The following is a 27,451-nucleotide window of genomic DNA, read 5'->3' on the forward strand; positions in this document are numbered from 1 at the left end:
AAATACATCAGAAATGGCACCATTTACCAGAAAAGGATAAAATGTTTTGATTTTGAGCTAAAGGAAATAAAGGGGGAAAAAAACATTAAAATCGGTGCATATCTCACACGAACATAAGGCACGCCAGCATGCATTTACTGGCCTGATTCACATCATGACACTGATAGATATTTAGAAGGAAGGTAACATTTCACATATGGAAAACCCTTAAAAGCCAGCCTCTCTCAGAAATCCTCACCACGGGGCCATCTGTGAGAGTGCTGGTCCTCCTGGTCAGTGCCCCTGCTGCAGCTCTGCCTTTTCACACCGCCGCCAGAATTGCTTCCCACCAGATGCAGTCTGAAAGTCAACTTCTTGAAATCACTTCTCATGGTTCCCACAGGCCTACAGGGTCACTGTCCTGGAGGAGCACAGGAATCTCTTCCTTCTGCCTCCCAAGCTACCGTCTGGAAACCTACAGCCAATTCTGTTGATATCCTCTTCTGGATTCACTTTTCCATTTTCATGGCCACACGTTTCCTATTGCTCCTTGCCTAGGTTATTACAACTGCATCTTGACCAATATGCCTACATGAAGTTTCCTTGCTCTAGTGCACCAGCTACGATGAGATGTACATACCGTATATACTCGTGTATACGTCAAGTTTTTCAGCACATTTTAAATGCAGTTCTTGTGGTAAAAATTAGGTGCCTCGGCTGATATTCAGGCTGGCTTACACTTGAGCATATACAGTTTTTATGTGTTGATCTGTAACAGTAAGGTCTGCAATTCCAAACCACCAGCCACTCCACTGTTTCTACTCCTGAAAATAGGCACAGTCTTGGAGACACCCAGGAGGAGCAGGTCTACCCTGTCCTATAGGGTCACAATGAGTCAGCATCGACTTGATGGCAAGTGAGCTTGGTTTTTCGTCTATTCCAGAAACATGTGCTCCAGCAAGGGTCCCATCCCAGCACAGTGCATCACTGCTTAAACAGTAACACACATGACTAGCCACACTCCAGTCAGTCACCTCCACGAACCCGGATAACCACCTCCTGGGCTCAAACCACATCTTTCTCTCCCCTCCTGCTCTGTCCCCACTGTGCTATCCTTGCACTGACAGGTATTCAAAAGCTGCTTTCTAAGTGATAAGATACAGATGGGATTTAAATCATAAAATGTTTTACAAAGGCAATAAAATTTGCATTTACATGCCTCTTTCCAAATGTTATTTACTCTACAAAAGATCTCTATATCTCACTAGATTTTATTTGAAATAAGTTTGCAGTACTTATTTAAATATAAATGAAATTATATTTGCTTCTCCTATGACTACCACAGAAAGAAAATTAACCTCTAAATTGAGGAAAATACTATTTAAATGAAGAATTTTATTATTCAAAATTTCGAACTAAATTCTTACAACCTGGTCTCTTATGTAATCCCATCTCTTTCCTCAGCAGCATTCTGGCTCCCAGGTTCCTATCTGACCACCACTTGCACCAGAGTCCACTCTAAGACCTGTATTTCCTGGGGTTTACTAGAGTGCCGGGAACTCTGCTGATGCTCAACAGACATTAATTGAATTCATCCTTTACCTGAATGTCAGAGGCATTAGCTAGTCATAATCTATTTGCACAAATCATAAAAAAAATGCCAAAGAGCAACACGAGATGTTATGCATTACTAATCTGGTTTAAGGCAGGTAAGAATGTGATAAGTAAATGGTTGTTATGTTTTTCATTACCGTTTTTGACTGAGCGTGAACATTCAGTTCTGAGTATACCCTTGCCACAATGAAAACTGCCAAGTCTAATTCTTCACCGGTAACTACTGAGGCATCAGCCTAAGAAGGAATGAATTTAAGTGGAAATGAGGATGGATTAAAAGAGGCTGTTTCCATAAAATGCTGCAATGCTGTCCTCAATGACTGAAGTTCTTCTTAAAGCTTTACAAATTCCCATTTATCCTTTTTCTTTTCTATTCAAGAAGCCACTTAAAGCTTTTTCTTTAATAAGCAATACTCACAATTTCTTTGTATGAAAACATACGATTTGCATTATTAAATGAAATAAACTGTCTTATTTTGTATATTAAAATCTCAATGTCCACATGAAGCATATAAAAATCCCAAGTCTCAAATTGTTTTCACATGTATTTTTCAAAAATAGGTACCCAAGAGCGAAGTGGTATCCCTGGTGGCATAGCGGTTCTCCGTGGAGCTGCAACCCACAAGGTCAGCAGTTCAAAACCAGCAGCCACTCCACAGGAGGAAGATGAGGCATTTTACTCCTGTAAAGAGTTACAGTTTTGGAAATCCATAGGGACAGCTTTACCCTGGCCTATAGAGTCACTATGAGTTAAAATCAACTCAATAGCAGCAAGTTTGTTTTTTTAAAGAGGTAAATGGAGAAATTTTTCTATCTTATTGCTAGTATTTTGTTAAAATGACACAAGGACCTTAAATGACACTCCTAATCTCCTTGTTTTTCCCTCCCTTTCGAACCCCTGCACCATGACAGCCTGCTGTGTCAGAGGATGAGAATCTACCTCTGCACATTCTAGAATCTGCCCTGGTTTTGCACACACGATTCCATGCCAACAGAGTATTAGTGTTGTGTGGAGGGAAGTCTAAATATTGAAAAATGGGGATGAACTATTTCTTTGAGGCCTTTCAGTTTCCTTTGGAAGCTCAGTTCTTTAGACAGTTGAAAGTCCTTCAAAGCTCCTCAAAGACCATACTTGGCAACCAGTGTTTCTATGTGTTCTCCTTAGTCTCTCAACGGTAGTGGCTATCCATGGTATAACCCACAGAAGTCCTATTCTCAATTCCCAACACAGTTTGAGTTACTCCTCACTCTATCCCTGCAAAAGCGCATGCTAACTTCCAATGAACTCCTCTGACCTGGTGCACAAGTTAGTCGTCTGAGCAAAGCTAACTGTGTGCAAGTTACCATGCTACATGCTTCACAAATGTAGACCACCTATTTGGGCCATCAACCACACAAGGGATCTTATTTCCATTTCCCAGATGAAGACCCTAAAGCCCAGATAAAAGGAGATTTTAAAAAGTATTGCTGTTGAATTCATTCCAATTTAAAGTGACCCTATATTGCATAAGAGGCTAGATCTGCTCCCTCAGGTTTCCAAGGCGGTAAACGTTAGCAAGCAGACTCTCTTATCTGTCTCCTACGAAGGAGCTGGTGGGTGCTGTTGGCAGTAAATGCTAAATCACCATGCCAGCAGGACTCCCCGGCCAGAGACCAGCCTGTTCTGCAGTGGGCAGGCAGTGCACACGGGGTCACACAACAGAAACCCTGCAGGAGGGCTTCCCAACTTTTGTGGGAGAATGAATTGAAACCCGTAAGGTCACGTTTAAGCCCAGCAATTTATGATTCAGCTCAGTCCCTAGGGCTAGAGCACGTGCTCACCCCCTTGGAGATTTCATTTTCAGACAGGGATCGTCTACAGGCAGGCAAGGCAGGGAGGGAGGAAAGAAGGATAGGAGTGAACCTACTAAATGAAAATATGAAGCCTTGTACACTGTAAACTCTGCTTTCTTCAGCAGTCTCGCAGTCTATATCAAGTAAAAACCAATAATCATTAACAACAAAATTCAATCCTTCTAGCACACTGCATACTCATCATAAGAGTAGTTCCGCTTCTAGAGTAACCACACAGGAAAAGGACGTAGAGGGCACCACATCCCTGGTATGTCTGAGAAGCCAGTTCCACTCTGGCCCTTGGTTGACAGAAGTCTCTAGACCTTACTTAACTTCCAAGACTAGAGAAGATAGTCAACTCACTGACTTCTGGTTTTTAGAGAGTACAGAAATGAGTACATAGTATTTCTATAGGCTTCATATGCAAGCTAGCACCCAATTATGAAGCAGTCGTTATCAGTACCACAAGAACATAAAGTAGGGGTCAGCAAACTACAGCCTGAAGTCTATTTTTGTAATGAAATTATGTTGGGACACAGTCATGGTTATTTGCTTACATGTTTGCCTATGGCTGTTTTCACACGACACGAAAGGGGAATAGTAGCCAAAAGAGCCAACATGGACAGCAAGCCAAAATCATGTATCACACCTAACCCTCTCCAGGAGTGAGAGGAGGGAGGACACGGGGCAGGAGTGGAGGTACTGTGAAGGGTCACATAAAATGGCAATATTAATGGACTGTACGTCCTAGTTACATCCAACTCAACCCTGGTCTCCAACTTGTGTTTGTGTGTAGTCGAATGTGACCGAGAAAACACACAGATACGGGGACCAATATCACTTTGCACTCACAACAATAAATATCAAGGGAGTTTTGACAATGTCCAACAAGTCCAAATAGCAATCAACAATCCACTCACTTACTCCCCTAGATATCTATAATTTTTCCATCTTTAGCTACATTTCAACACCTCCTTTCCTATCTTCTATTCAAGATTATTGCCTCACTTCCTATTTTACTGCGGAGAGGAAAAAAACAACTTTCACAACCATTTGGGGGTTCTAATACTATTTGCTTTCCCCTTCCATTTCTGTCCTGATGTCACTGTCAGGTAAGTACTGGACTGCTAACTACAAGGTTAGTGGTTCAAACCCACCAGCCACTCCTTCCTTGGAAGAAATATGAGGCTATCTGCTCCCACAAATATTTACAGCCGCGCAAACTCCTAGAGTATCACTGAGTCAGAATTCACTCAAGGGCAACAGGTTTGCGTTTTTCGGTGGGTTATGGCTATAGCAGACTGGGATCACTGCTTCAAATCTTTCATGTCCTTTGCACCATATGATTCTGCAGCGCCTCCATGATGATTGAAGGTCAGAGTGTGCCAATTCTGAACCAAAATTTTCAAAGCCATCACCTCAGCAAGGTCAGTGGAAAATGCCTGTGCGTGGACCCTCTTTCTGCTGAATCTTGGTCATGTGACGTATGACTGTCTGCTGTCTGGGTACTGAAGGAGAGCAGTGCGAGCTCAGCAGGACCCAAACCAAACCCGAGCCCCTGCAGGTGTGCCCATTCCTATTTCTCCCTTCCACTCATAGCTCACATTCAAATGGATGTTCCTGGAAATCCTACTGCCTCTATCTTCATAATAAATGGAGAAAGTGACGACTTCTCATAACCCCAGCAGCCCTCACCAATGTCGTAACTCAGGTGCATTTCAGTAAGTTTCCTTACTGGTCTCCCTGCTTCAACTCTCTGCCTTGTCTTTTCTCAACACAAATCACCGTCACTGTTTTCAAACTAAATTCAGATTATGTACTCCTTTGTTCAAACCCCTCTAATGTTTTACGCTGAGTAAAAGTCCAAATATAATCTAACTGACCCTTACTGCGGAGTTTCCTCTGTCATTACTCCCACAGGTCACACTCCACACTCTAACTACACGGGACCCTCCGTGCTGGTCACTGAACTCCATCAAGGATGCTGCAGTGCCTTTGCACTGTGGTTTCTGCTGGGAATGCCCGTGCCACAGACACCAACTCCACAGTCGAGTCAGGTCTCTGCTCCAATGGCACCTCAGTGAGCCCTTCCCCGCCCACCACTTTAAAAATAGCAACTCCCTATTGCTCTTTTCTCGAGAGGATTTGCCACATGACCTATAAAAGATCTACCTGTTTATTCACTATCTCCCTCATCATAATGAAAGAGCTCTTGGAGGCCATGAATGTTTACAGGTCTCTTTGTATAGCTATATGCTTAGTGCCTACAGGAGTGCCTGGTTACATGGTTCAAACCAAACCCACTGCCAGTGTGCCAATTCCAAATCAAAGCTACCCTCCAGATGACAAAGTAGAACTTGCCCCTTTGGGTTTCTGAGTCTGTAAATCTTTATAGGAGCAGACAGATTCATCATTCTCCTCCAAGGACTGGTGTATACTCAAGAAGTACTTGTTGAATAAATGAATGAATCTGTGACATAGAATCATGACTAGTTTTTATTTTACATTACTAAATATTCACTAAGAAACCAGCATGGATTGGAAAGGAAATGCTCCAATAAAGAAAAAATGGATGTTGTTTTCACAATACTCTTACTTTGAAAAGGAAGTATTTTTCCCCTATCATTACAGCAAAGAAAATAAAATACAGGAATCAAATTCAATATAATTTTTAAAATCTTGAAGAATGTCAAAGTTACTTAAAAAAATCTAATATACTACCTGTTTTACCACCACAAAAGAATTTTACCTCTAGGAAGTATACTTGCAAGACCCATCAGCTCTTAAATGAAAAACCATTGAGCACTAGCTCTTAAAACGAAATGTCTTTGGTAAGAACTACTATGGCTCTTAGCCATTTGAAAATCAGTGTGTAGAGTCGCACTCTACCCTGCCTTCACTCACCTTTCACCATTTTCCTTTGTGAATCTTTCTCCACACTTAAAAAAAGAGAAAGAAATCCTGCTCTAAGGCTCGGATATTATAAAATTAGATGTTATTCAAGTCAATTGGTTTTTTTTAAAGTGGGTTTTTTAAAATGATAATATTAGTAGATAAAATACTGCATTGTACAAGCCAGTCTATTTATTTACGAGGCTGACAAAATATAGGAGGGGACTTCAAAAAGTTGGTGGGAGAATTCCATTATCTTTTAATTCCATTTCACTATGAACTTTTTCATTCCCCTTGTATCTGCCAGCCATGAGATCAGATAAACTCAAATAAGCATTTCTTATTGTCATCAGATATAGGGAAAACATCTAGTCACTAGGTTTAGGTGTAAAATGTTTTGCTTCAGATTTACTTTGTCATATATTTACAAGGTTACCCCAGAATTTATTTACTATGGGGAAGAAAAATCCCTCGAAATAAAAAATTTTGCAAAAATAGTTTTCCTTAAACAAAAATTTAAATGGGGGAGAGGGAGAGACAGAGAGAAACACTAAATGTTGAGATGTCATGCTCTACCCAAGCCTTTCAAGAAGATCACTCTGATCAGCTTCTCTTGCCCCAGGGAACTCATTACTCGGCTTTAGTGAAGACCCACCAGCTCCCTTATTAAAGAGCAGCCTTTCTTGTGGGAAACCAGCAAACTAATCACACCATTTTCAAATTCAGTTAACAGGTACCTTTTGACATACTGATGGAAAAGCATTGCATTTATTTCAAGTAAAGGTCTCAGTGGCTCTGTGGCACTACAGGTGGCTTTTGTTTTGTATTACTTACCAAGTCCTAAAAGATCCACAGTGGGCTCTGTGCTTTTCTTAGGGCTAGTACTTTTTTTAAGTTCCAATTGATCTTCCTTCTTCTGCAGCTTTAAAGTAAACAAATACATTTATTAACTTTTCTTTAATTAGGAAACAAATAAGCCTTTTAAATCCCCAATTACACATTTCGATAGCTACTGTAATTAAGCATTTGAAACCACAAAGTTTACCATACCAAAAAACCCAACCTTTGGACCAGTAATAATCCTTATATTTAAGACCCCAAAATAATGACTACAAATACGTAGCATTTAAGATAATTGTTCTTAACCATTATTTCCTTTATGTATAATTTACTTTCTTAAATAGGACTTAAATAGACAAACTGCATTTCACATTATTTACTAGTCCCTTTCTTTAATTTTATTCCTGTTAGCCAAGGTCAGGAAAGGCAGGCCACACTGGGACCTTCAGAAGGCCTTCTACCATCCCCATGGCTGATATGTTGAATGTCACTGTACCAACAACAGCTTAACAAAATATTGTTTGATGTTTCCCTTCGTAGTTCACACCATCAGTATTTTTTTAAATAGTATCTTTATAGCTCTAAAAGCCCAAGTCATGGATACACAGTTCAAACTTGCTTTCTTCCCTTACAAAGACCTACAAATACTGGACTCTCAACTGTAAAGGTTGCCTCTCTCTAAAAAAAAATAAACCATTCATTTACCGGACTCTATTCCTACAAGAGCATTTCTTCACAAAAAGGAAGCCATTAACTTAACCCATTATTTGGTTTGTTAACTACTACACATAGATAATTTCTCAGAACTTATCTAACCTTACTTGTTTCTTGGCAAAATTGCTGCCCTCAGAATTATTTTTTAACCAACTAGTCTAATCAACACATCACACATAGAAATTCTTTAATAACATTCTCAAATACAAAATTGTGACAATAGCCAAGTTTCTAAAGTTTATTGTAAACCACTTCTCCATTTTTTCTACAACACAGGTAATTTTTGCCCAGGATTTCAAAATCATTCCAAAGAAAGCAGGTTTTCAACTGCACACTCCATGATCCATGTGTATAGACACTTCAATCCACAAGGTTTTGGGATGCCACAGGCATACAAACTTTAATAGCTCTAGGAGAGGAGACGCAGTTTCCAGGACACGCTGCCAGGAATACATTGGACAGTACCTGATGCTTCGCTGTCATCTTTAGTTATCATTGATCAAACTCAAGGTGATCTGGTAATCAGACTGAAGCAAGGTTTCACCCTGCACTGTTTTTTTCCCCCCACTGTAGTTTTTTTAAATCATTTTATTGGGGACCCGTACAATCCTTATGACTATCCATACATACATCCATTGTGTCAAGCACATGTGTACATTTGTTGCCATCATCATTCTCAAAACATTTGCCTTCTACTTGAGCCCTTAATATCTGCTGCTAATTTTCCCCCTCTGTCCCCACTTCCCCATCCCGTGAACCCTTCATAATTAATATATTATTATTTTGTTATATATTACACTGTCTGACGTCTCCCCCTGCCCTCTTCTGCGACTGCAATTCTTTGCAGGAGTAGAAAACCTCATTTTTCTTCCTTGGAGAGTGTGGTGGTTTTGAACTGCGGACCTTTGGTTAGCAGCCCAATGCATAAGGAGATATGATGGAGTATTTTTAAAATGTCATCATAGTTATTATATTATGTTGAGACCTACTCATGCATATAACACAAAATTACAAGCATCAATGGCCTTATTTTATAAAATTATATTTGCAAATGTTTATATTTAAATATCTAATATCTGAATTTGTTTTATAATGGAATTAGAATATTTTATAGTTGAAAAAAATTTAGCTCATTTTACAAATTAAACTGAAACACAGATATTCTGTGACAAACAAGGATAATTGAGTTTCTTGTCCCCAATATTTTAAATGTATGCAAAACAAGAAGGGGCTTTGAAGAATTTTTGGGAAAAATGGAATTAAAAAATAATGTAATTTTTCCAGAGACTTTTTGAAACTCCCTGGTATTTTATGGAACTAGCTTCTGTCACCGAAAGAAATCAAACTTCTACAAACTTCCTGCTATGAATCCTAAACCTCTTTTCAAGCTAATTATTCAAATGAGAGCCCGCATTCTGGTTTATAAGACATTTTTCTCACCAAAGTAGTGAGCACGTAACTATGCACCTGTTTGAAAGAGTGGGGCAAACATAAGTGAAACCATGCAGGGTTCTCCAATGATCTCCAGCCTCATACCCAAACCACTGCTATTCAGAAAATGTTTCCTTCTGTACATTCACCCACACCTCTGTGACCAGTCTCTGTCCTAAGTTAGATTTCAGTTGTTTAATGGTTTAAATATGGCACTAGATTAGGAAAAGACCATCAAAATAATCAACCTCCTTTCTTTACCCAATGTGGCACTCAGGATTGCAAAATGGAAAGATTTAAAATTAAATTTCAAGTAATGGGATAGGAAGCCCAGAGTACTTTTTCCTTGTTTCTCATTCTTGTATCTAAAACAGCGGTTCTCAACTTGTGGATCGCGACCCCTTTGGAGTTGAACGACCCTTTCACAGGGATTGCCGATTCATAACAGTAGCAAAATTAAAGTTATGAAGTAGCAACGAAAATAATCTGATGGTTGGGGGGGTCGCCAGAACATGAGGAACTGTAGTAAAGGGTTGCAGCACTAGGAAGGTTCAGAGTCACTGGCCTCTAGCAACGAGGCAATGTGATGGCCTTTCAGCATCCCGGCACTCTTAAGAAACTGGCACCCGGCATTCACCTTGAACACAGGTGTCTGATGAGCATTCCCGAAGTCCATTTGTTTTCTACAACAAAATGTATTTGTGCTCAATTTACTAGTAACATATTATCAGTATTGTGTTCAGAGAAGAACTATAAGCAAATTCTCAAAATGCTTTCCAGGTAAACGCACTGGTTAACAAAACAAATTGAAGTGTAACGCCCCCAAATCCGCCTTTCTGACAATCTCCCCTCATCACTTCCCCCCTCCCCCAACCAAATTTAACTCGCTGCCACAGAGTAGATTCTGACTTACAGTGACCCTGTGCGACAGGGAGAATTAACTGCCTCTGTGGGTTTCCAAGAGTTTAACTCTTGATGAAAGTAGAAAGTCTTTTTCCCACCTTCCTGGCCAGTCCCTTCTAAAATGTTAAAATTTCCAAAGCATGTATGATTTCTACCACAGTCGTCTAAAACACAAGCAGCCACATTTATCAAATATGTTCCGGATATGAAGGAGAAAATCCTAAACAAGCCATGAACTCCCTAAAACAATGTGTGCTTCTGTTCTATCGTATACCAATTACTGTTTTACCTGGGAGTACAAAAAGGAGATAAAATTATTGAACTTGTATGAATTACAGCTACCATTAAAGCACGAAGTATCTTAAAGCCAAATTTTAGGAGACATGAAAATAAAAATGTTATTATCTTGTTAGGATTTATATGCAGGTACTAATAAGGTGCAATCATCGTAAATCAAGATCTTGACAATGACATCTCACATAACTGTCACTCGATAGTTCACATTCAGCTCAAGCACAGCACAGAATATTTATGGAATGATTCCACTTTACATTCTGCTGGTACTAAAAACATCACACATGGTGCTTTCCTTTAATAAGTGAAGAAGCCAGTCAACTGTGAGTGGATAAAATCAGGCAATTTATAATTTATTAAACAAAATACCCTAACAACCAAGAACATATGGCTGGTCATCTAGAGCAATTTTATAAAACATAATTTCCTTAGATTCATAGTGAACATATGTCTCATTCCAATTACTAAGGCCTTTATTAGCAGCAGCTTCACCAGTCAATCTTTTGGTAAAGCTGTACTACAAAATATAATGGTATCAAGATCGACTTCATTTCCAACTCCCAGTTACCATTCTCTTTGACTTGAAATAAACCACACAGTAGCTGGGCCTTTAAAATGTTATGTGCTATCTTTAGTTGGCCAGCTAATTCTGATAATAGCATCAATATAGCCTGTAAGAATCAAGTTCTAAAACTTTCTAAGTTTTGCAGAAAAGCCATCAAAATGATTATATCTTAGATTATACTTTTACTTTATAACCAGTTTCCTTTAACATTCACAAAATCATACAAGTACAAGAGACCTAAGCTCCATAATATTCCACTCTGACTTTCAAGTGAAGGAAATTACAGTGATGTGATTTGCACAATGGCTGTGAATGAATGGCTACAGCAACCGGCGAATCCGACAAGGCTCCCTTTCTCTACTCGAGTTTGTGACTTACTTTCTAATGACCACAAATCACATTGACCCAATAGTTACTCTCAATGGACTGTTTCTCTAACGACCCAAAGACATGGGAACCATAACCTATCAGACAGAAGGGACAGGGCAAATATGCACATGGTATTAACTAACAAAAGGTAACCGCTACAGATCATGTGACAGGTATGAGACATTCTGGAGTCCCAAGGCGATGGTGGTGGTGGTGGTGGTGGTGGGCGATTAGGAGTCTATAAAGGCAATAGTATTTGCTTTGAAATTTAAGAAATACAGGAAAGACTCTGACAGGTAGTTTTCCCTGTGAAGAAAACTGACCATAGGATAGTGGGAAAGGGAACAACATCAAGAGCACACCCACTAAACCCACCGACTTCAAGTTGACTCTGACTCAGTTTCCAAGACTGTAAAGCTTTGAAGAGACAGCCTTCATCTTCGGAATGGCTGTGGGTGTAAAGTACTGACCGTGCAATGGGCAATGCAATCCTAACTTGACTGGACCACAGGGCTCCTTTTGAAGTCTAAAGAAGTAATACAAGACAAACCTGAGAGTAAGTTAGGGTCCTACACTACTGAAGGATTTAGTAGTTGACTGGAGCTAGCAACCAAGCCACTGATTTCAAAGGGGTAGTAAAAAGATGACGCATGGGAAAGTGTGTTCTGTTTGTGAAATAATTGCCATTTTAGGCAATAAAAGGTGCACTGGTAGCAGAGTGCATCGAGTGTTGGGCTGCTAACTGGAAGATTGATGGGAGAAAGATGAGGGTCTCTGCTCCCGTTCAGTTCCTCAGACTTGAAAACTGCAGAGCAGTTCTAGTCTGTCCTGCAGGGTTCCTATGTATCAGGATTGACTCAAAAGCAGTGAGGTTGGTTTGGTTTTGTAGGCTCGGGATGTGTGGCTGTGACATTATAAAAACAAGACTTTGCGAAGATTAACATTAATCTACTGCCTCATTAGATCTTTAAATCAGGAATGCTGTCAAACAAATTATTCAAAAGCATAGAATTTTCAGTATACCTACAATATGTGGGTGCTTACTAGAATCTTCATTGTGCAATTTAACCTTTAAGATTTTTTTAATCGTTTTTATTAGGGGCCAATACAACTCTTATCACAATCCATACATACACTAATTGTGTAAAGCACCTATGTACATTCATTGCCCTCATCATTCTCAAAATATTTGCTCTCCACTAAGCCCCTGGCATCAGCTCATTTTTACTCCTCGCTCCCAGCTTCCCCCTCCCTCATGAACCCTTGATAATTTGTAAATTATTTTGTCATATCTTGCACTGTCCCACAGCTCCCTTCACCCACTTTTCTGTTGTCCGTCCCCCAGGGAGGAGGTTATATATAGATCCTTGTAATCAGTTTCCCCTTCCCAACCCACCCTTCCTCCACCCTCCCAGTATTGCCACTCTCACCACTGGTCCTGAAGGGATCATCTGCCCTGGATTCCCTGTGTTTCCAGTTCCTATCTGTACCAGTGTACATCCTCTGGTCTAGCCAGACTTGCAAGGTAGAATTGGGATCATGATAGTGGGAGGAAGGGGGGAAGCATTTAGGAACTAGAGGAAAGTTGTGTTTCATCGTTGCCACATTGCACCCTGACTGGCTTGTCTCCTCTCCGAGACCTTTCTGTAAGGGATATCCAGTGGTCTACAAATGTGCTTTGAGTCTCCACTCCGCACTCCCCCCTGTGGGGGATTAAACCAGCTATCCCGCATGAAGCTGGGCTCGAAATGAGGCGTGCAGCTGAAAGGAAAATAAAGAGATATGTACAAAGCATGGGATCCGGAGGACGACAGTCTGATGGATTCAAGTACTGAGTATATTGGAAGCTTGGTTTTTATACTCTTCTTACAAGGGATTGGTTACAAAACAAACATCAAAGAACTTAAAAAACATTCCTAAACTCTTATCTATGCAAATGTTACTTAACTAGTCACACTTTCTCAACATTTGAATAATAAAAGCACTATGTTCTAAGACAATCACATGAATATGCAAGATTCAAAAGAATCTTAAAAGAGATCATAAATAAATGAGTTCTCTCTCAATGTTTTTAGCAGCAAGGTCACAAGCAACAGTTATTTTGCAATGCTTTTGTCTGTAAAGACAGAGACACAAGGGGCTAAATGGTCACCCATTAGCAAACACCTTGATCAGTGGATGCCTCCTACATCCCCCTCATGCACAATATGATTTTTGTTCTGAGCTAGATGGCCGGTTGTTTATCTTCAAGCCTTTAAGACCCCAGGTGCTCTATCTTTTGATAGCCGGGCACCATCAGCTTTCTTTGCCACATTTGCTTATGCACCCATTTGTCTAGAGCGATCTTTTCAGGCAGGTGAGCACACAATGATATGATTTTTTGTTCTCTGATGCCTGATAACCGATTCCTTCGGCACCTCGTGATCACACAGGCTGGTGTGTTCTTCCAATATGGGCTTTGTTGCTTTTGAGCTAGATGGCCGCTTGTTGACCCTTGAGCTTTTAAGACCCCAGACACTATATCTTTTGATAGCCGGGCACCATCAGCTTTCTTCACATTTGCTTATTCACCCACTTTGTCTTGTTTACAATTATTTTATGAGATGAAATCTTGTACCAATTTGTATTCCAACTCTATTTGTTTTACTTATTCAGAACCTTAGTAAAGTTTCTACTCTTCTTCAACATCCTTTATTTCTTCACATTAAAATGTACTAATAATTCTGCTACTGAATAGTTTCTTTAAGCTGTGTATTTAGGGTTCAATCTAGAACTGCAATCTTCATTTTATTTTCCCAATCACCAGGACATTTCTCAGTAAAAAGCTCTGTGAATATCCTAGAGATATCAGTGTCCTAAGCAATCAAATAACTGGAGAGGCTGGATTTATACAAATTTTAGAACTTGAAGGAGACTTAGAAGGCATTTACTCAATTCAGGGCATGATATAGTTTATGCCACTATAACACCTCTCTTAGTCAAGTTTCTCTATGAGAGAGTTGCCAGAACAGGGGAAGTCACTGGAGACAATTATGTCGAACTCTAATGTACTCAGAGTCCATTTAGGCTTTCCTTTTTAAAATCAGGACATTTGCTCATCTCTAATATTCTGGTTTCCACGTTAGTTGGCACAACGGTTAAATGGCTTACAATGCTTCATCAATTGGACTGGATCTGCAGTTTCTCAGTATTCATCATAAACACCAAACAGCTAAATTGGCAAGTTTCCTACCAATACAAAACAAAACTTTACAGAATTTTTGTGAGAACTAAGTAAAATCACAAACAGGGAGATACTTTCACAATGGTTGGCAAAGAGGTACTTCAAAAATAGCAGCTGATGGTGGCTGTAGTGGTACCAAGAACTACAAGCTTGAGGGGCAAAGAGATTATTAAGATATGGTTCTTATTCATAAGCTTATATTAAAAAATGGAAACACACACAAAGATAATGCTGGTTCATTGTGAGTTAGTAAAATGGTGAGTGTGTGTGTTCCAGAAGCTCACAGGAGTCACATGCTTTGGGCTCAGCATGTATCTGAATAATGTATTATGAGATGGTTGACCATATGTCCTGGTTTGCTCAGGGAAATTCCAGCTAACTCCTGTTCTCCCTGCTATTAACAGTGCCTCTTCTTTTACATTTTAAAGTATAGTTTGTAATACCCATACCAATTTTACTTAGAACCTTTACCTTGAGATAAGAATTGTCTGCAGTACTACTGAAGAAAAGTCCTCTCTCAGTAACTTGTAAGCTCCCCAAGGGTAAAATGATCTTTTCAGAGTCCTTTAAGTCTTAGAAGCAGCACAGCTGGAACACTCTAGCTAGACTAGTCTAGTACTCTTGTGAGGATGGCTAGATTTCATCTCCTACACTCTGAACACGTTAACAGTAGGGGCCACTAACTAGAGGAGGACACCGTGCTTGATAGGAAGACCTGTTAGGTAGCTTAGCCTAGGGAATTGGGAAGTCCATTTACGCATGCCCAGGAGAGCCAGCATAGGAAAGCTGGATTTTCCCGTCGGTGGGCTCCAATGGGCATTACACCTGGAGCAGCCCACCTGGGCCAGGTGACTGCAATTCAACCAATGGGATCAACCTGGGGTTGTTCACCACGCCTCCCCCGGGAACCCTTGAAAAGGCAGGGACTGAGAGGGAGAGGGTCTTGTCTTGTCTTGCTTAGCTGGTCTGGTCGTCTTCGTGGGAGGAGAGAGATCCTTGCGTGACCTGGGACAGTCTCTGCCAGGCCACATGGTCAAAGGAATCCCTAATGGGTGCCGTGTAAAACTTGAAACTTCTTTTAACTCTCATTAAATTCACTTGGATCACGAGCCCGGCTTCGGCGTGAAATCTTTCTCGTGTGGAGCCAAGGACCGAGGCTGAAATCTAGCCAGGAGAGAGAAACCTTACAGACCCTCAACAAGATGTAATGACACGGTGGTTGCAACAAGGGATTCAAACCGTCACAACTGTATTGATGCCACAGAACTGAGCAGAGATCCCAGTCAGAACCAACTCAACAGCACCTACCAAAAATATCAGGAGACTTAGACCCCATGTTCACCTTGAAATCCTTAAACCTCATTTGTGAACTTGTATATTTTAGACATTCAACAATGTAGCATGCACATAAGCACAATTAATACACGCAGTAAGTGTATCCCCCATTGTTCCTCCCCTTCTGGTCCAAGTTACAGCGCTCAGAATGAGACTCCAAACCACTAACAGGTGCGCATGCTACCACCGAGTCAATAAGGGCGCTGGTAGCGCTGATGCTTTCTGTCCCGTCTAAGCTTGAAACCAGAAAGATGCCATTAGTAGTCTATGAAACACAAAAGGCCAAGGAACACTCATTCTTCCCTAGTCATGTTGTTTTCCTTTAATGGTCAACCATTTACTGGTGACAGAGGAAGAAAGTGAAAAACAGCAACATACAGTTCTTTTTCCTTTCAGTTTTTCCTTATCCCTTAGTAAGGTGAATGTAGAACGTATAGAATATATGCATATCAGAAATTCAAATGATAGGTCAGGAAGATTCTGGGAAAATATAAACCACACAACACAGATGTTGGCTTTGAGAGACTGGAGAGGAAAGCAGGAGAGAACCACAGGCAAGAAAGAGTTACATTTGGCAGATAGAAACGCACTTCTCTCACCATCTCTCAGCTACACAGGGCATGAGCTCCTGTCAACTGGGTAAGTAGCTCCAGAAGTTTGCTCTCCCAACCACCACCCACTCTACATGTACAGTGCTGAGACTGGACCCCACATGTCTTCCCTGAAGCCAGCTTGGCAGTCCAGTCTGGGAGTCTGCTTCCAGTGTGCAAGCACCTCCCCTACCCAGACAATGCCGGCTGCAAGAATACTGTCAACTGCTGTAGAAGATACAACTGCAGCCTTTGCAAGGAGACCAAAAGAACTGGCTATAATTACTGAACAATTTGATAAGGCAAAACAAAGTATCAAATTCTCCTGGTCACTAGACTTTCTGGAGCCAGAGGTGGGATTAAATTCCTGAAACTACTACTTCCCTCAGATAAACTTTAAGCCTTAAATCAAAGCAACTCCTTGAAGACATCTTAAAACCCAATAGTAAAGCCGTTTATACTCAGTTGTATGACCAGGAATAGATGACCAAGCCATGTCTCTGTTCCTCATCAGTAATTGAGTACCATGGTAGGATCAACATCACAGACCTGTGAGGACTAAGAAAATATACACATAGAGGGCTTAGAACAATCTCTGGTAAAGATTAGGCACATAGGGTTTGCTATTTAGAGAAGCCTTGTTGGTGTAGTGGTTATGTGTTAGGCTGCGAACTGCAAGGTCACCAGTTCAACCATCAGCCTCTCCTTGGGAGAAAGATGGGGCTTTCTACTCCTGTGAAGAACTACAGTTTTCGGGAGGGTGGAGGGAAGGTGAGGGATAAAGGGAGAACCGCTTACAAGGATCTACATATAACCTCCTCCCTGGGGGACGGACAGCGGAGAACTGGGCGAAAGGAGATGTCGGACGGTCTAAGATATGACAACAAAATAATAATTTAGAAATTATCAAGGGTTCATGGGGGAGGGGGAAGCGGGGAGGGAGGGAAAAATGAGCTGATACCAAGGGCTCAAGTAGAAAGCGTATGTTTTGAGAATGATGGTCACAAATGTACAAATGTGCTTGACACAATGGATGTATGTGTAGATTGTGATGAGTTGTACAAGCCCCCAATAAAATGATTTAACTAAAAGAACAAGAATGACAGCTTTGGAACCTGCCAGGAGCTCTGCCCTGTCCTATTAGGTCACCGGGAGTCGGCATCAACGCGATGACAGTGAGCTTGGTTTGGGTTTGCTCTTTTAATTACCTCACTCTCATCGAACCTAAGTGTTAAGCCTTCCACGTTGGCTGTAACATTTTTCCAACACAAGCTTTAACTTAGTACAACGACCCACTGTCAATGCATTTCTTAAAGACGTGTTTTTTCTTATTTTCTATTTAAGGAAATTTCTAATTTACTAAGAGGAACTGTAAAGCTTGCATGCTTACTGAACAAAAGTATTCCTTTCTTTCATTAAATAGGAAATGAAAGCTCTGCATATAAATTAAGTGGATTTCTTTCCTCTTTATTGTCTCACTTGCAATAAACCTTTAAATTATTACAAAAGCATTTAGAATTTCCATGAGGGAAAAAGAATGTTTCTAATTTACTACAACCTTGTAATAGAACTTTCTGCCACAATCTATACACATTTTATCATCACAACTGCCTTAATAATGAGCAAGTATTAAAAAGCTATTGAACTTCAGCTGGGTCAGTATTTCCCCCCACCTTCTGGCTAGATCCAAGCAGGGAAAGGTTGTTTGGTGCGCGTTAGAGACTTTGGCTAGAAGATCCCCATTTAACAATTCACTGCCTCTGCTTATACCTCTATACCTCTCTCAGGTTGTAAGTTACAGCTGCTTCCTTCTCTTGCCACTGACAATATTCACACGGGTACTCCGTAACACTTTGACAACTGAGAATTTTGTTGATGGAGAAGATGACTATTTCTTTGCCCCATAATTGCACAAGTTGCAACAACAAAATAACAACAAATGAAATGCTGTCACGTGCTAGGTGAATTTTGAAAATATGCTGACTGAAAACAGTGGGTCACAAAAGAGTATATCAAATATGATACACCAATTTAGGAACCATGTCCAGAACAAGCAAAACTGAACACAAAGATGAGTGGCTGCAGAGAATGACAGGAGGGAGAGTGAGGAGTGAGGACTAATGGGAGATTCCTTTGGGGGTGATAAAAATGTTCTAAAGTTAGACACGGGTGATGAGTGCACAACTCTGTGAGTGAACTAAAACCACAGAACTGTTCACTCTTTAAATGGGGAGTTTTACAACAGTATATGAATTATATCTCCATAGTTATTTTAAAAGTATAGAAAAACTTAAAATTGAGAAAATGTTATTAATAGAACTTCCCCACAAACTGGGTGGGGAGAGTCTGAGAGAGTTCAGCAGTAGGCATTAGTAGTAAAAGCTCAGTACAGTGGAAGGCCAGCATTGCAGAGGACACACTTCCAGAGCCACATTATCTAAGTGTCCCACAGCCCCGCCCTTTTGTGATATGGGGCCCACTCCTCTGCCTCTGCTCTAAGAAAAAGGAATACGAAGCCAGGGAGTTAGCAAGCCTCTCCACACACTTCCAAAGCCAAGAGTACATCCTGGGTACCAATTCCTGAAATCATTCCATATTAGAACCTGCCTCTACTTCCTGTTGCATATAGCATATAGCAAATATTATTGCAAATAGCAAATAGGGTAATATTAAAACTGCTCAGTACACAGTCACCAACTGAACAGGTGAATGAATTTGATACAACAGTCCTTGGAACTGGGCAAAACTGTTAGTTACAAAGTAAAATACATTCCCTCCCCTCAGCCACCCCCTCCCCCCACCAAAAAAGGGGCCTTTCAATCGTTTTTCTATGAGAAGCAGATGCTGGCTAATCGACTTTCATAGACAGCTCTCTACATCAAACCTCAATTACCTTGGCCTCTTAGCGAGTTCTCTTCCTCTAGCATCGTCTCCCTTCAAGCTTACATATATTGCAGCTAGGCTGTCATCTCTCTCTCACTAAAGCATCGCTCAAACCAATATATCCGCTATTCAAAACCAGCAGCTGAGTCACGGTTTATTCCAAAACTCAAAGTTCTCTCAACACTATCTTTATATACTCCAATTAAGTTGATTGTTCTTTATTGCTCAAATATGCTGTATAATTTCCTTTCCTGTTACTCTTTCTTCCCATCACCCTCTCATCTTCCTTCCAAGTCCCTCGCAAACGGCACTTCATCTCGTTCAAACTTCCACAGCACTCTGCACCACTCCTGCGCAACCACCCGTCTTTGACTATAAAGGTTTACTCTTATCAAGCTTCAAATAGTGGAAGGCTTGGAGAATACTGGGGGGGAGGGCGGGGGGGTGTCACACTACACAGTGATTTCTGTAAGGCCATTAATATCAACTGCCATAAATTTCCTCATATTTCAAAGATGCTCATACTAGGAAAAAAACTATAACGTGCTAATCCTGGATTTCATAAGCCAGACACAAAAAATCATTTGGGATACTTCTGGAGAAACACCTGGAGATTACTAAGTCTGCCATCAAAAAGGAGACCATGTCTCTCTGGAGACTGACAGCCAAGAATGTCACCTGCTGTCACAATGCTGAAGCCAGCACGGTGGTGGAAGTCGCCAGGCTAACCAAGGGGAAAGGCATCTAGAGCAGCTGACTTTGGCAGGTGGCACATCAAGGGCACAAGGAGCTTCCAAAGAAAGACGTTCCTATGGGCAGATAATGTTTACAAAGAAAACAAGATGCCTCTTGGGCAAATGCATAAAAACCTTGTCTTCTCATCCTTGCAAACTGTAATCTTCAGTGGTATTGTATTACTTTGTTAACTGCAACCAGAAGATGTAAGGAACAAGAACAATTATTTTAAAGATTGTTGGGGGGGGGGGACAACACACATTTGGAATTTTTAATTTTTATGTTCGTGTGCGTGTAGAACTTCATTTCTAAAAAGAAAATGACCCAACAGAGCACTTATTAGTACATTTCAGATAGCACAATGACCCTTTGTGGAATAGTGGGTTATACACTAGGCTGCTACCACAAAGTTAGAAATTCAAAACAGCCAGGTACTCAGAGGGGAAAAGATGAGGCATTCTGTTCCCCTTTGGATTTAAAGCCTCAAACGCACAAGAGCAGTTCTGCACTGCCCTGTAGTCGTTAAGAGTCACAACTCATTCGATGTCAGTTACATTTGAATGTAAGGCAAGTTCAGAATTCAAAGACTATGTCTGTAACGGGTGAAAGGAAAGGTAGGAAGGGAAGGTAAAAATGAACTTTTCATATTTTTGAAATTTTTATCATTACAGACCCCTAACATTACCCTTTGTAAACGTTTAATAGAAAGAAGCATCTATGAGATCAGATTTGTTGTGTTTTTAAAAGGTATGTATAAGATTTAGGTCTATTTTATATTTTCAATTCATTAATTATTCTCACTTATAAAATGGTATAATAAAATATTCTTACTCTATTTCTTCACTGATGATCCTTACTCAAAGGATAAGCCAACCTTTGTGGTTACTAAGAGCCTACGACTTACCCCTCACCACCCATTCTCATGTGGTTAGAGGTATAATAAATTACTGCCTGTTTTGAAAGTTTAAATGTCATATTGCAGGATGACTTTTGAAACTGCATGACTGACTACAAGAAAAACGCTGCAATTCAAAGAAACAGAACATTCAGCTAAATGGTAGCCAAAATATATGCCATAATTCACATTATTTTCAAATGATCGTTACAGAGAATAGATAGTACTAAAAAGTGTTTCACTATAAACTTCAGTATAAGAAAACACTCATTATATGTTACCAGAGTAGGGGAAAAACACACAAAGCAAACCGATACAGTCTGCAAAGAACCAAATGACGGCAAAGTAAAAAAGACAATATTTGAAGTGGTGGGATTCTGAGCAGTAAGTTGGCAGGTTATGTAAATTAGAATTCGTCTATATTTCTCCCTTTCACTTTTCTTGGCTTATTTTTAAAATGGCTTTGAAAAGAAATGAGGTTACTATTGTTTAGGAGAACTGTAGACATGTGTTTAGAATCAAGTCAAGGCTACTGATAAAAGAATAAGAATACTGTGTTCAGGAAACAATCATTTCTCCTGTTTAGCTGGAACTTGTCAGGGTTTGGGAAAGAATCAACCATGAGAAAAGCTAAAAACAGGTAAACAGCTTGATAAGTTTACAGCATGTGTCTTGGGTAAGGACTCACACTCCAGTGTCTTTTAGTTTTTCTCACTAATTTTGTATGTTGTTGTATTCTTCCTATGCCGTCCCCAGCTTGTCTGGCACTGCAATCTACGTTCAGTAACCTAGACAAATAAAACGCATAGAGGAAACATTCCAGAAGAGGAGTAGCAACACCTGTGGCTGACAAGTAAATGTTTTCTGTAGTTCAAGGGCATGGTATCTCATCACATTTTTATGCCAACATACAAATTAAGAAGAAGATTCACTTTCTTGGGTCTAGATTTGGAGCCAGCAGTTATCAAACGGGTACGACCTTGCCTCCAGGAAACATGGTGATGTCTGAAGAGATTTTGGATGGTCAGGACCAATGGATGGTCTTACAATGCAGAAAACAATGCTTCCTAACCTCACCCCCTTTAAAATAACAGAATTTTGAGAAGTCAGTTGGGTAGAAAATATATTTGAGTCCCTGTGTTAAATAATGAGAACAAATTTACCAGAGAGAAAATTAATTTCCACTATTTAGCAATATCAATGTAATCTTTTCTATTTCAAAAAGAAAAGATTTCTTATAGAACACTCAATAGTTAGTGAAAGAAGTGTCAACAATGGCTAGCAATCTATTCCCCAGTAAAACACGGGCACCACAGAGCAGCACTAAGCTCTTCTCTAGGCTTAATGTATATAGGGATATTAAACCTATCATGTTTAAGATCGAAACACAAAAGATCATTGTCAAACAAATTTCTAAACTCCAGCTTTAAGATGAAAGTGAAATGCTTTCAGGAAAAATACTCTTCCAAACCCACTTATTAACGATGTTCTATGACACACACATATCCGTTGTACTTGCTCAACTATGCTGTATGTTTCCATGATTTCTCTGACAGCATTAACTATTAGAAATACCTTATTCTCAAATACACTCAGGCCTCATGCCAACAATTTATTTAAAAGCCTAAATTACATTCAGAGTTCAGTGGCTATATAAATGTCTATCACATTACAAGTAACATAACCTATTAATATAGTATATCTATATTAATAAATAAAACAATAAATAAATTTTAATTGATTACAGGTAAGTTGACTTAATTTACAACAGGTTGTTTATTTTTACATGGCTTGATTGGAATTTGGTATTTAAATGGTTGACAATTTTATCAAATACTTTAAAATGTTTATTAACATAAAGGGTTCAAAAGACCAAGCTTGTGTGTAATTTCTGTTTTCCTCTCAACTAATTAAAAAATTATCTTCTTAAAGTTTCAAATACTTGTCATTATCATTGATTTTCTACTGATCTTGCTATAATCCTCCCTCCCCCACACACATTATGAACCATTTTCTGTCATATATCTCCGAAAGACAGTGAGCCTGTGGTTGGTTTGCTAACCACAAGATCAGCAGTTTGAAACCCCCAGCCACTCCTCAGGAGCAAAGGGGCTTCTAGACCCTTACTACATCACAGTCTCAGAAACCCACCCTCACACACCTCACTGTTCAATGGCTTAGCTCTGGCTTGAGGTCCAGGAACTCTGCGGAAGACCACTGTCACAGCAGGCAACAGAAGGCAGGTACTGACACGCAAGGCTACAAAACACACAATGTCACAACACCAAGTCCTGACTGGATTTTAACGGGGGGGGGGGGGGGGAGTTTTGAACGTGGTTAAAAGTTTCCTATTTTGCCAAGCGTAACAATAAAGCATTACCATAAACATAATTTTTGAAATTTCCAATTTGGGAAATCAAAAGGTAAAAGTCACAGAAAAGAGAAAATTTTCAAAGGGTAATTAAAAGCTATCTTTGTCACCTGTTTAACTACTTCTTCTAAAAACTATTAAAATACCGACCATCTAAACTCAAATTAAAAGAAACCCTGGTAGCATGTGGGTTGTGAACTGGGCTGCTAAGCAAGGTAAAATATTTGAAATTTACATTGACATGAGTTAAGGATTTAATTTAGTAACCTATCACTAAAACAATGGCAAATAGAAATGATATTCAAAGAAACTAATCTGAACCGGAGACTTTTAAAAAATTCTACACAGTAAGATAATAAAACCAAAGTCACTGCCATGGAACCAATCCTGCCTCACAGTGACCCTATGGGAGGTGGGAGACCTGCCCCTGTGGGCTTCTGCCCGTCAATCCCGGCAGGAGTAGAAAGCTTCATATGTCACTAGCTGCGCAGCCATGGGGTGCCGGCTGCTGACTGTGCAGTTAGCAGCCCAAGGCAGAACTCGCCGAACCACCGGGGTGCCCTCCCCCAGTAAGATAGTCTTATAGTCTTTGATAGCCTATTAACAAGTGATAGTTTATTCCTATTTTTGCATGACTTTAGAATCAACCAGGTATTAGCAGCACCATGAGATGGAAAACATCAAATTGACCAATCTACATTTATCTTAAGCATGTAATACACACACACACACAGAAAATTGTTTAAAAGGCTAAAAATACAAATAAGTGGAAAACTTAACCCCCACATTATTGGTGTAAATAGTTTTAGGAAATAAAACATTGATGTGTAATTTTGCATATCATTAATATGTAAAGATATATTCTATTAATAACAATCTTTATAGTTTTTTTTTTAAGGAGCGAACTTTACCTTTTCAGTTGTAAGAGGTTTTGAAGGTTTCTCTGGCTCCTTTTCTTTCTTTTTCTCTTCCTTTTTTTTTTCCTTTTCTTTCTAAAACATAATATAACATTTTGATAATAAGCCTTGTTTTTTTAAAATATCAAACTTCTAAGATGTTTCCAAAATTATATTAGTATTAATCATTATTTAAGAGGGAATAGTCAAAGACAATATCCAGATGATACTGAAATACAAAAATGAACATGCTCTTTTAAGATTACATGATGATGACAATAAAGAATATATTTTTTTAAAAACTAGGCGGTGAGACAATTTAGAACTTGAATTTAGTGTTTGCTTTTTTTAAACAAAATAAGACCTTCACTCAATAAATTCTTACTGTATCCTTGCATAAGTTGGGCTCCTAAAGCTGCTGCTGCTAGGGGTCATAAAGTTAGATCTGACTCACTGACCACCATATGAAACAGTGAAACACTGCTCTGTCCTGTGCCAGCCATGCAGTTATGCTTATTGCAACCACTGTATCAATACATCTTATTGAGGACTTACTGCAGCATCCGTAAAGTTAGATTTTTAAATAAGGAGGAAAAGTAAATTAACTGATGAAACAAAATTCTCATGTGGAAGAAAAAGAGATCACAAAAGGTAAATAAATATATGGGGGAAAGTACAAAAATTAATTTTAATTTTCAAATGCATCACCAAGTAATTTTTCAGTCTATTATCATGGACTGGAAAAATACTGCAGTAGTTGCACAATTTCATGTCAACCTGATAAAAGAATGAGGGGGGTGGAATCTAGCCAGTCAATCATCAGGTCACAGCCTGGTAATCCCTCCTAGTGGGTGTTGCCTTGTCATGACGATTCTGGGAACTAACACACAGACTCTTCCTCTCTCTCTTCTCTGCTACACATTCCTGCTGACAAGTCACATGGAGCTATACTGATGGCAGCCAGAGCCCTGGACATGAGTCCACCGCCATTGGATCCATAGGACTCTCCACCCGTGATCTTCCTGCATTCGGCATCAATGTATGTGCTGCATGACTCTGAAGAGGAATTTATGGGCTAGTATCAGACATATGGGTTAATACAACTTATGGACTTGATCTGGGCTGGGGTGTTTTTTTGATATATAATTGTTCTTTCATACAAAGCTCTCTCATAAGAGTATCTCTGGATTTGTTTCTCTAGTATACCCGCACTAACACAAATACATTAATTTTCTCAAGGGAAAAATAGTAAGAATTGTTGTTGAGAAACAGAACCAGCTAACTAGGTATTTAGGACCCAGCAGTCAAAATAACGATTGTGGTTATTATGATGTTCACAATTATCTTTTAAAGATCACAAAAAGAAATAATTAGAAATGAACAAACAATATTCATAAGTCATTGAGAAGGTCTAGAAACCTACATTAGATGATGAACAGAATGGAGCACTACCTCAGTGCTTAGTTTCTTACTAGCAAACACTAAAACTTAAACTAGTAATAAGTCGAGGAAAGGCAGCATTATAAACGTACAGAAAATTATCTGAAGGTTGTTTATACCTGTGTCATTATAATAGTATTGGGCATAATTTCTGAGAAGCATTTTTGTTATCTGTAAACCAGGAAAGATAACACCTATAATCTATAGGCCATAATGTGAAAGAAACAATAGAAGCGCAAAGGGTTTACCATCATTCACATAAAGTTCAAAAACAGACAAAACTATCTGGTTAGTGGTATATAATATCACTGTATAGCTATGAGGTTAAAAAGTGATCATAAAAATCAGGCTGTTGAGGAGAAAAAAAAGAAAATGATTAGGGCAAAGAATGTACAGATGTGCTTTATACAATTGATGTATGTATATGTATGGACTGTGACAAGAGTTGTATGAGCCCCTAATAAATTGTTTTAAAAAAAATTATCAAGGATTCATGAGGCAGGGAGGAGTGGGGAGGGAGGGGGAAAGTGAGGAGCTTATGCCAGGGACTTAAGTGGAGAGTAAATGTTTTGAGAATGATGAGGCAATATACAAATGTGCTTTACACAATTGATGTATGTATGGATTGTGATGAGAGTTGTATGAGTACCTAATAAAATTATTTTTTAAAAAAGCTAAAAATAAAATCAGGCTATTGATTGAAGAATGTTTTTTATAAACAGGATGAGTCATATGGGGAACATCTGACCATGTTCAATTTGAATACTGGTAATAAGGTATGTATTTTATAATTTGTCATTACTAAGCATATTTTATGGGCATTTTATTATCAAAAAGAAAATGTGACAGTGGAGAGCAAATGCCTTGAGAATGATTGGGGCAGGGAATGTATGGATGTGCTTTATACAATTGATGTATGTATATGTATGGATTGTGGTAAGAGTTGTTTGAGTCCCTAATAAAATGTAAAAGAAGAAAAGAGAAAAAAATGATTAGGGCAAAGACTGTACAGATGTGCTTTATACAATTGATGTATGTATATGTATGAACTGTGAAAAGAATTGTATCAGCCCCAATAAATTGTTTAAAAAAAAAAAAAGAAAATGTGACATTAAAATTTTCAAAAAACTCTGCAAACTGTAAACATTATTCAAATATATGACACTATCACTTTATTATGTGCTGTCTACTCCAAAAAAAAGAGAGAAAAACCTTGGTCCCAATTCCAAATTCTAAAAGCAAGTTGTAGATCTTTATATTGAGAGCGTGTGTTAGACAGGGTTCTCAAAAGAGACAAAACCAGATTGCTGATAATTATATATATATAAAGATAGATATATAACACAAGAAATGAACAGTTAAATTATAAAGCAGTACAAATGGCTCAGTGCAACTCACTCCTGTGAGAGTTGTGAGACACTGGCAGTCCTTCAAGTCTTGAGGGCCACCAGATAGTCCTCTGTAGAGAGAGCTAGGCTATCCCAGCACAGGCAGCAAACAGCAAGGCAGGTCACCAACCTTCAGTCCCCAGCTCCAGAGATGTACATTCCAATTCTCTGGCAAGGCAGGTCTTAAAGGGAGATGAAATTACAGCGACACAGTCCATAGGTTAGGCGTCCCACAGGTAGTGTAGCTTGCAAATTTAGGCA

The 27,451-nt window shown here is 39.4% G+C and overlaps 1 protein-coding gene across 3 annotated transcripts in view; it reads right to left on the reverse strand.

Annotated features, from left to right (window-relative positions):
* SMAP1 (small ArfGAP 1) overlaps positions 1-27,451 on the reverse strand; it is a 147,433-nt gene that overhangs the window by 15,797 nt on the left and 104,185 nt on the right. For 2 of the 3 annotated variants that reach the window (XM_075554915.1, XM_075554916.1), the window contains 2 exons: positions 24,378-24,458; positions 7,153-7,240 (listed from right to left, as the gene is read on the reverse strand). In XM_075554915.1, coding sequence (XP_075411030.1) covers positions 7,153-7,240; positions 24,378-24,458 — 169 coding nt within the window. The remainder of the gene's footprint in view (positions 1-7,152; positions 7,241-24,377; positions 24,459-27,451) is intronic. The other variant, XM_075554917.1, reaches the window with a different exon arrangement.

The sequence above is a fragment of the Tenrec ecaudatus genome, chromosome 7, assembly GCF_050624435.1.
Source record: "Tenrec ecaudatus isolate mTenEca1 chromosome 7, mTenEca1.hap1, whole genome shotgun sequence".
NCBI lineage: Eukaryota > Metazoa > Chordata > Mammalia > Afrosoricida > Tenrecidae > Tenrec > Tenrec ecaudatus.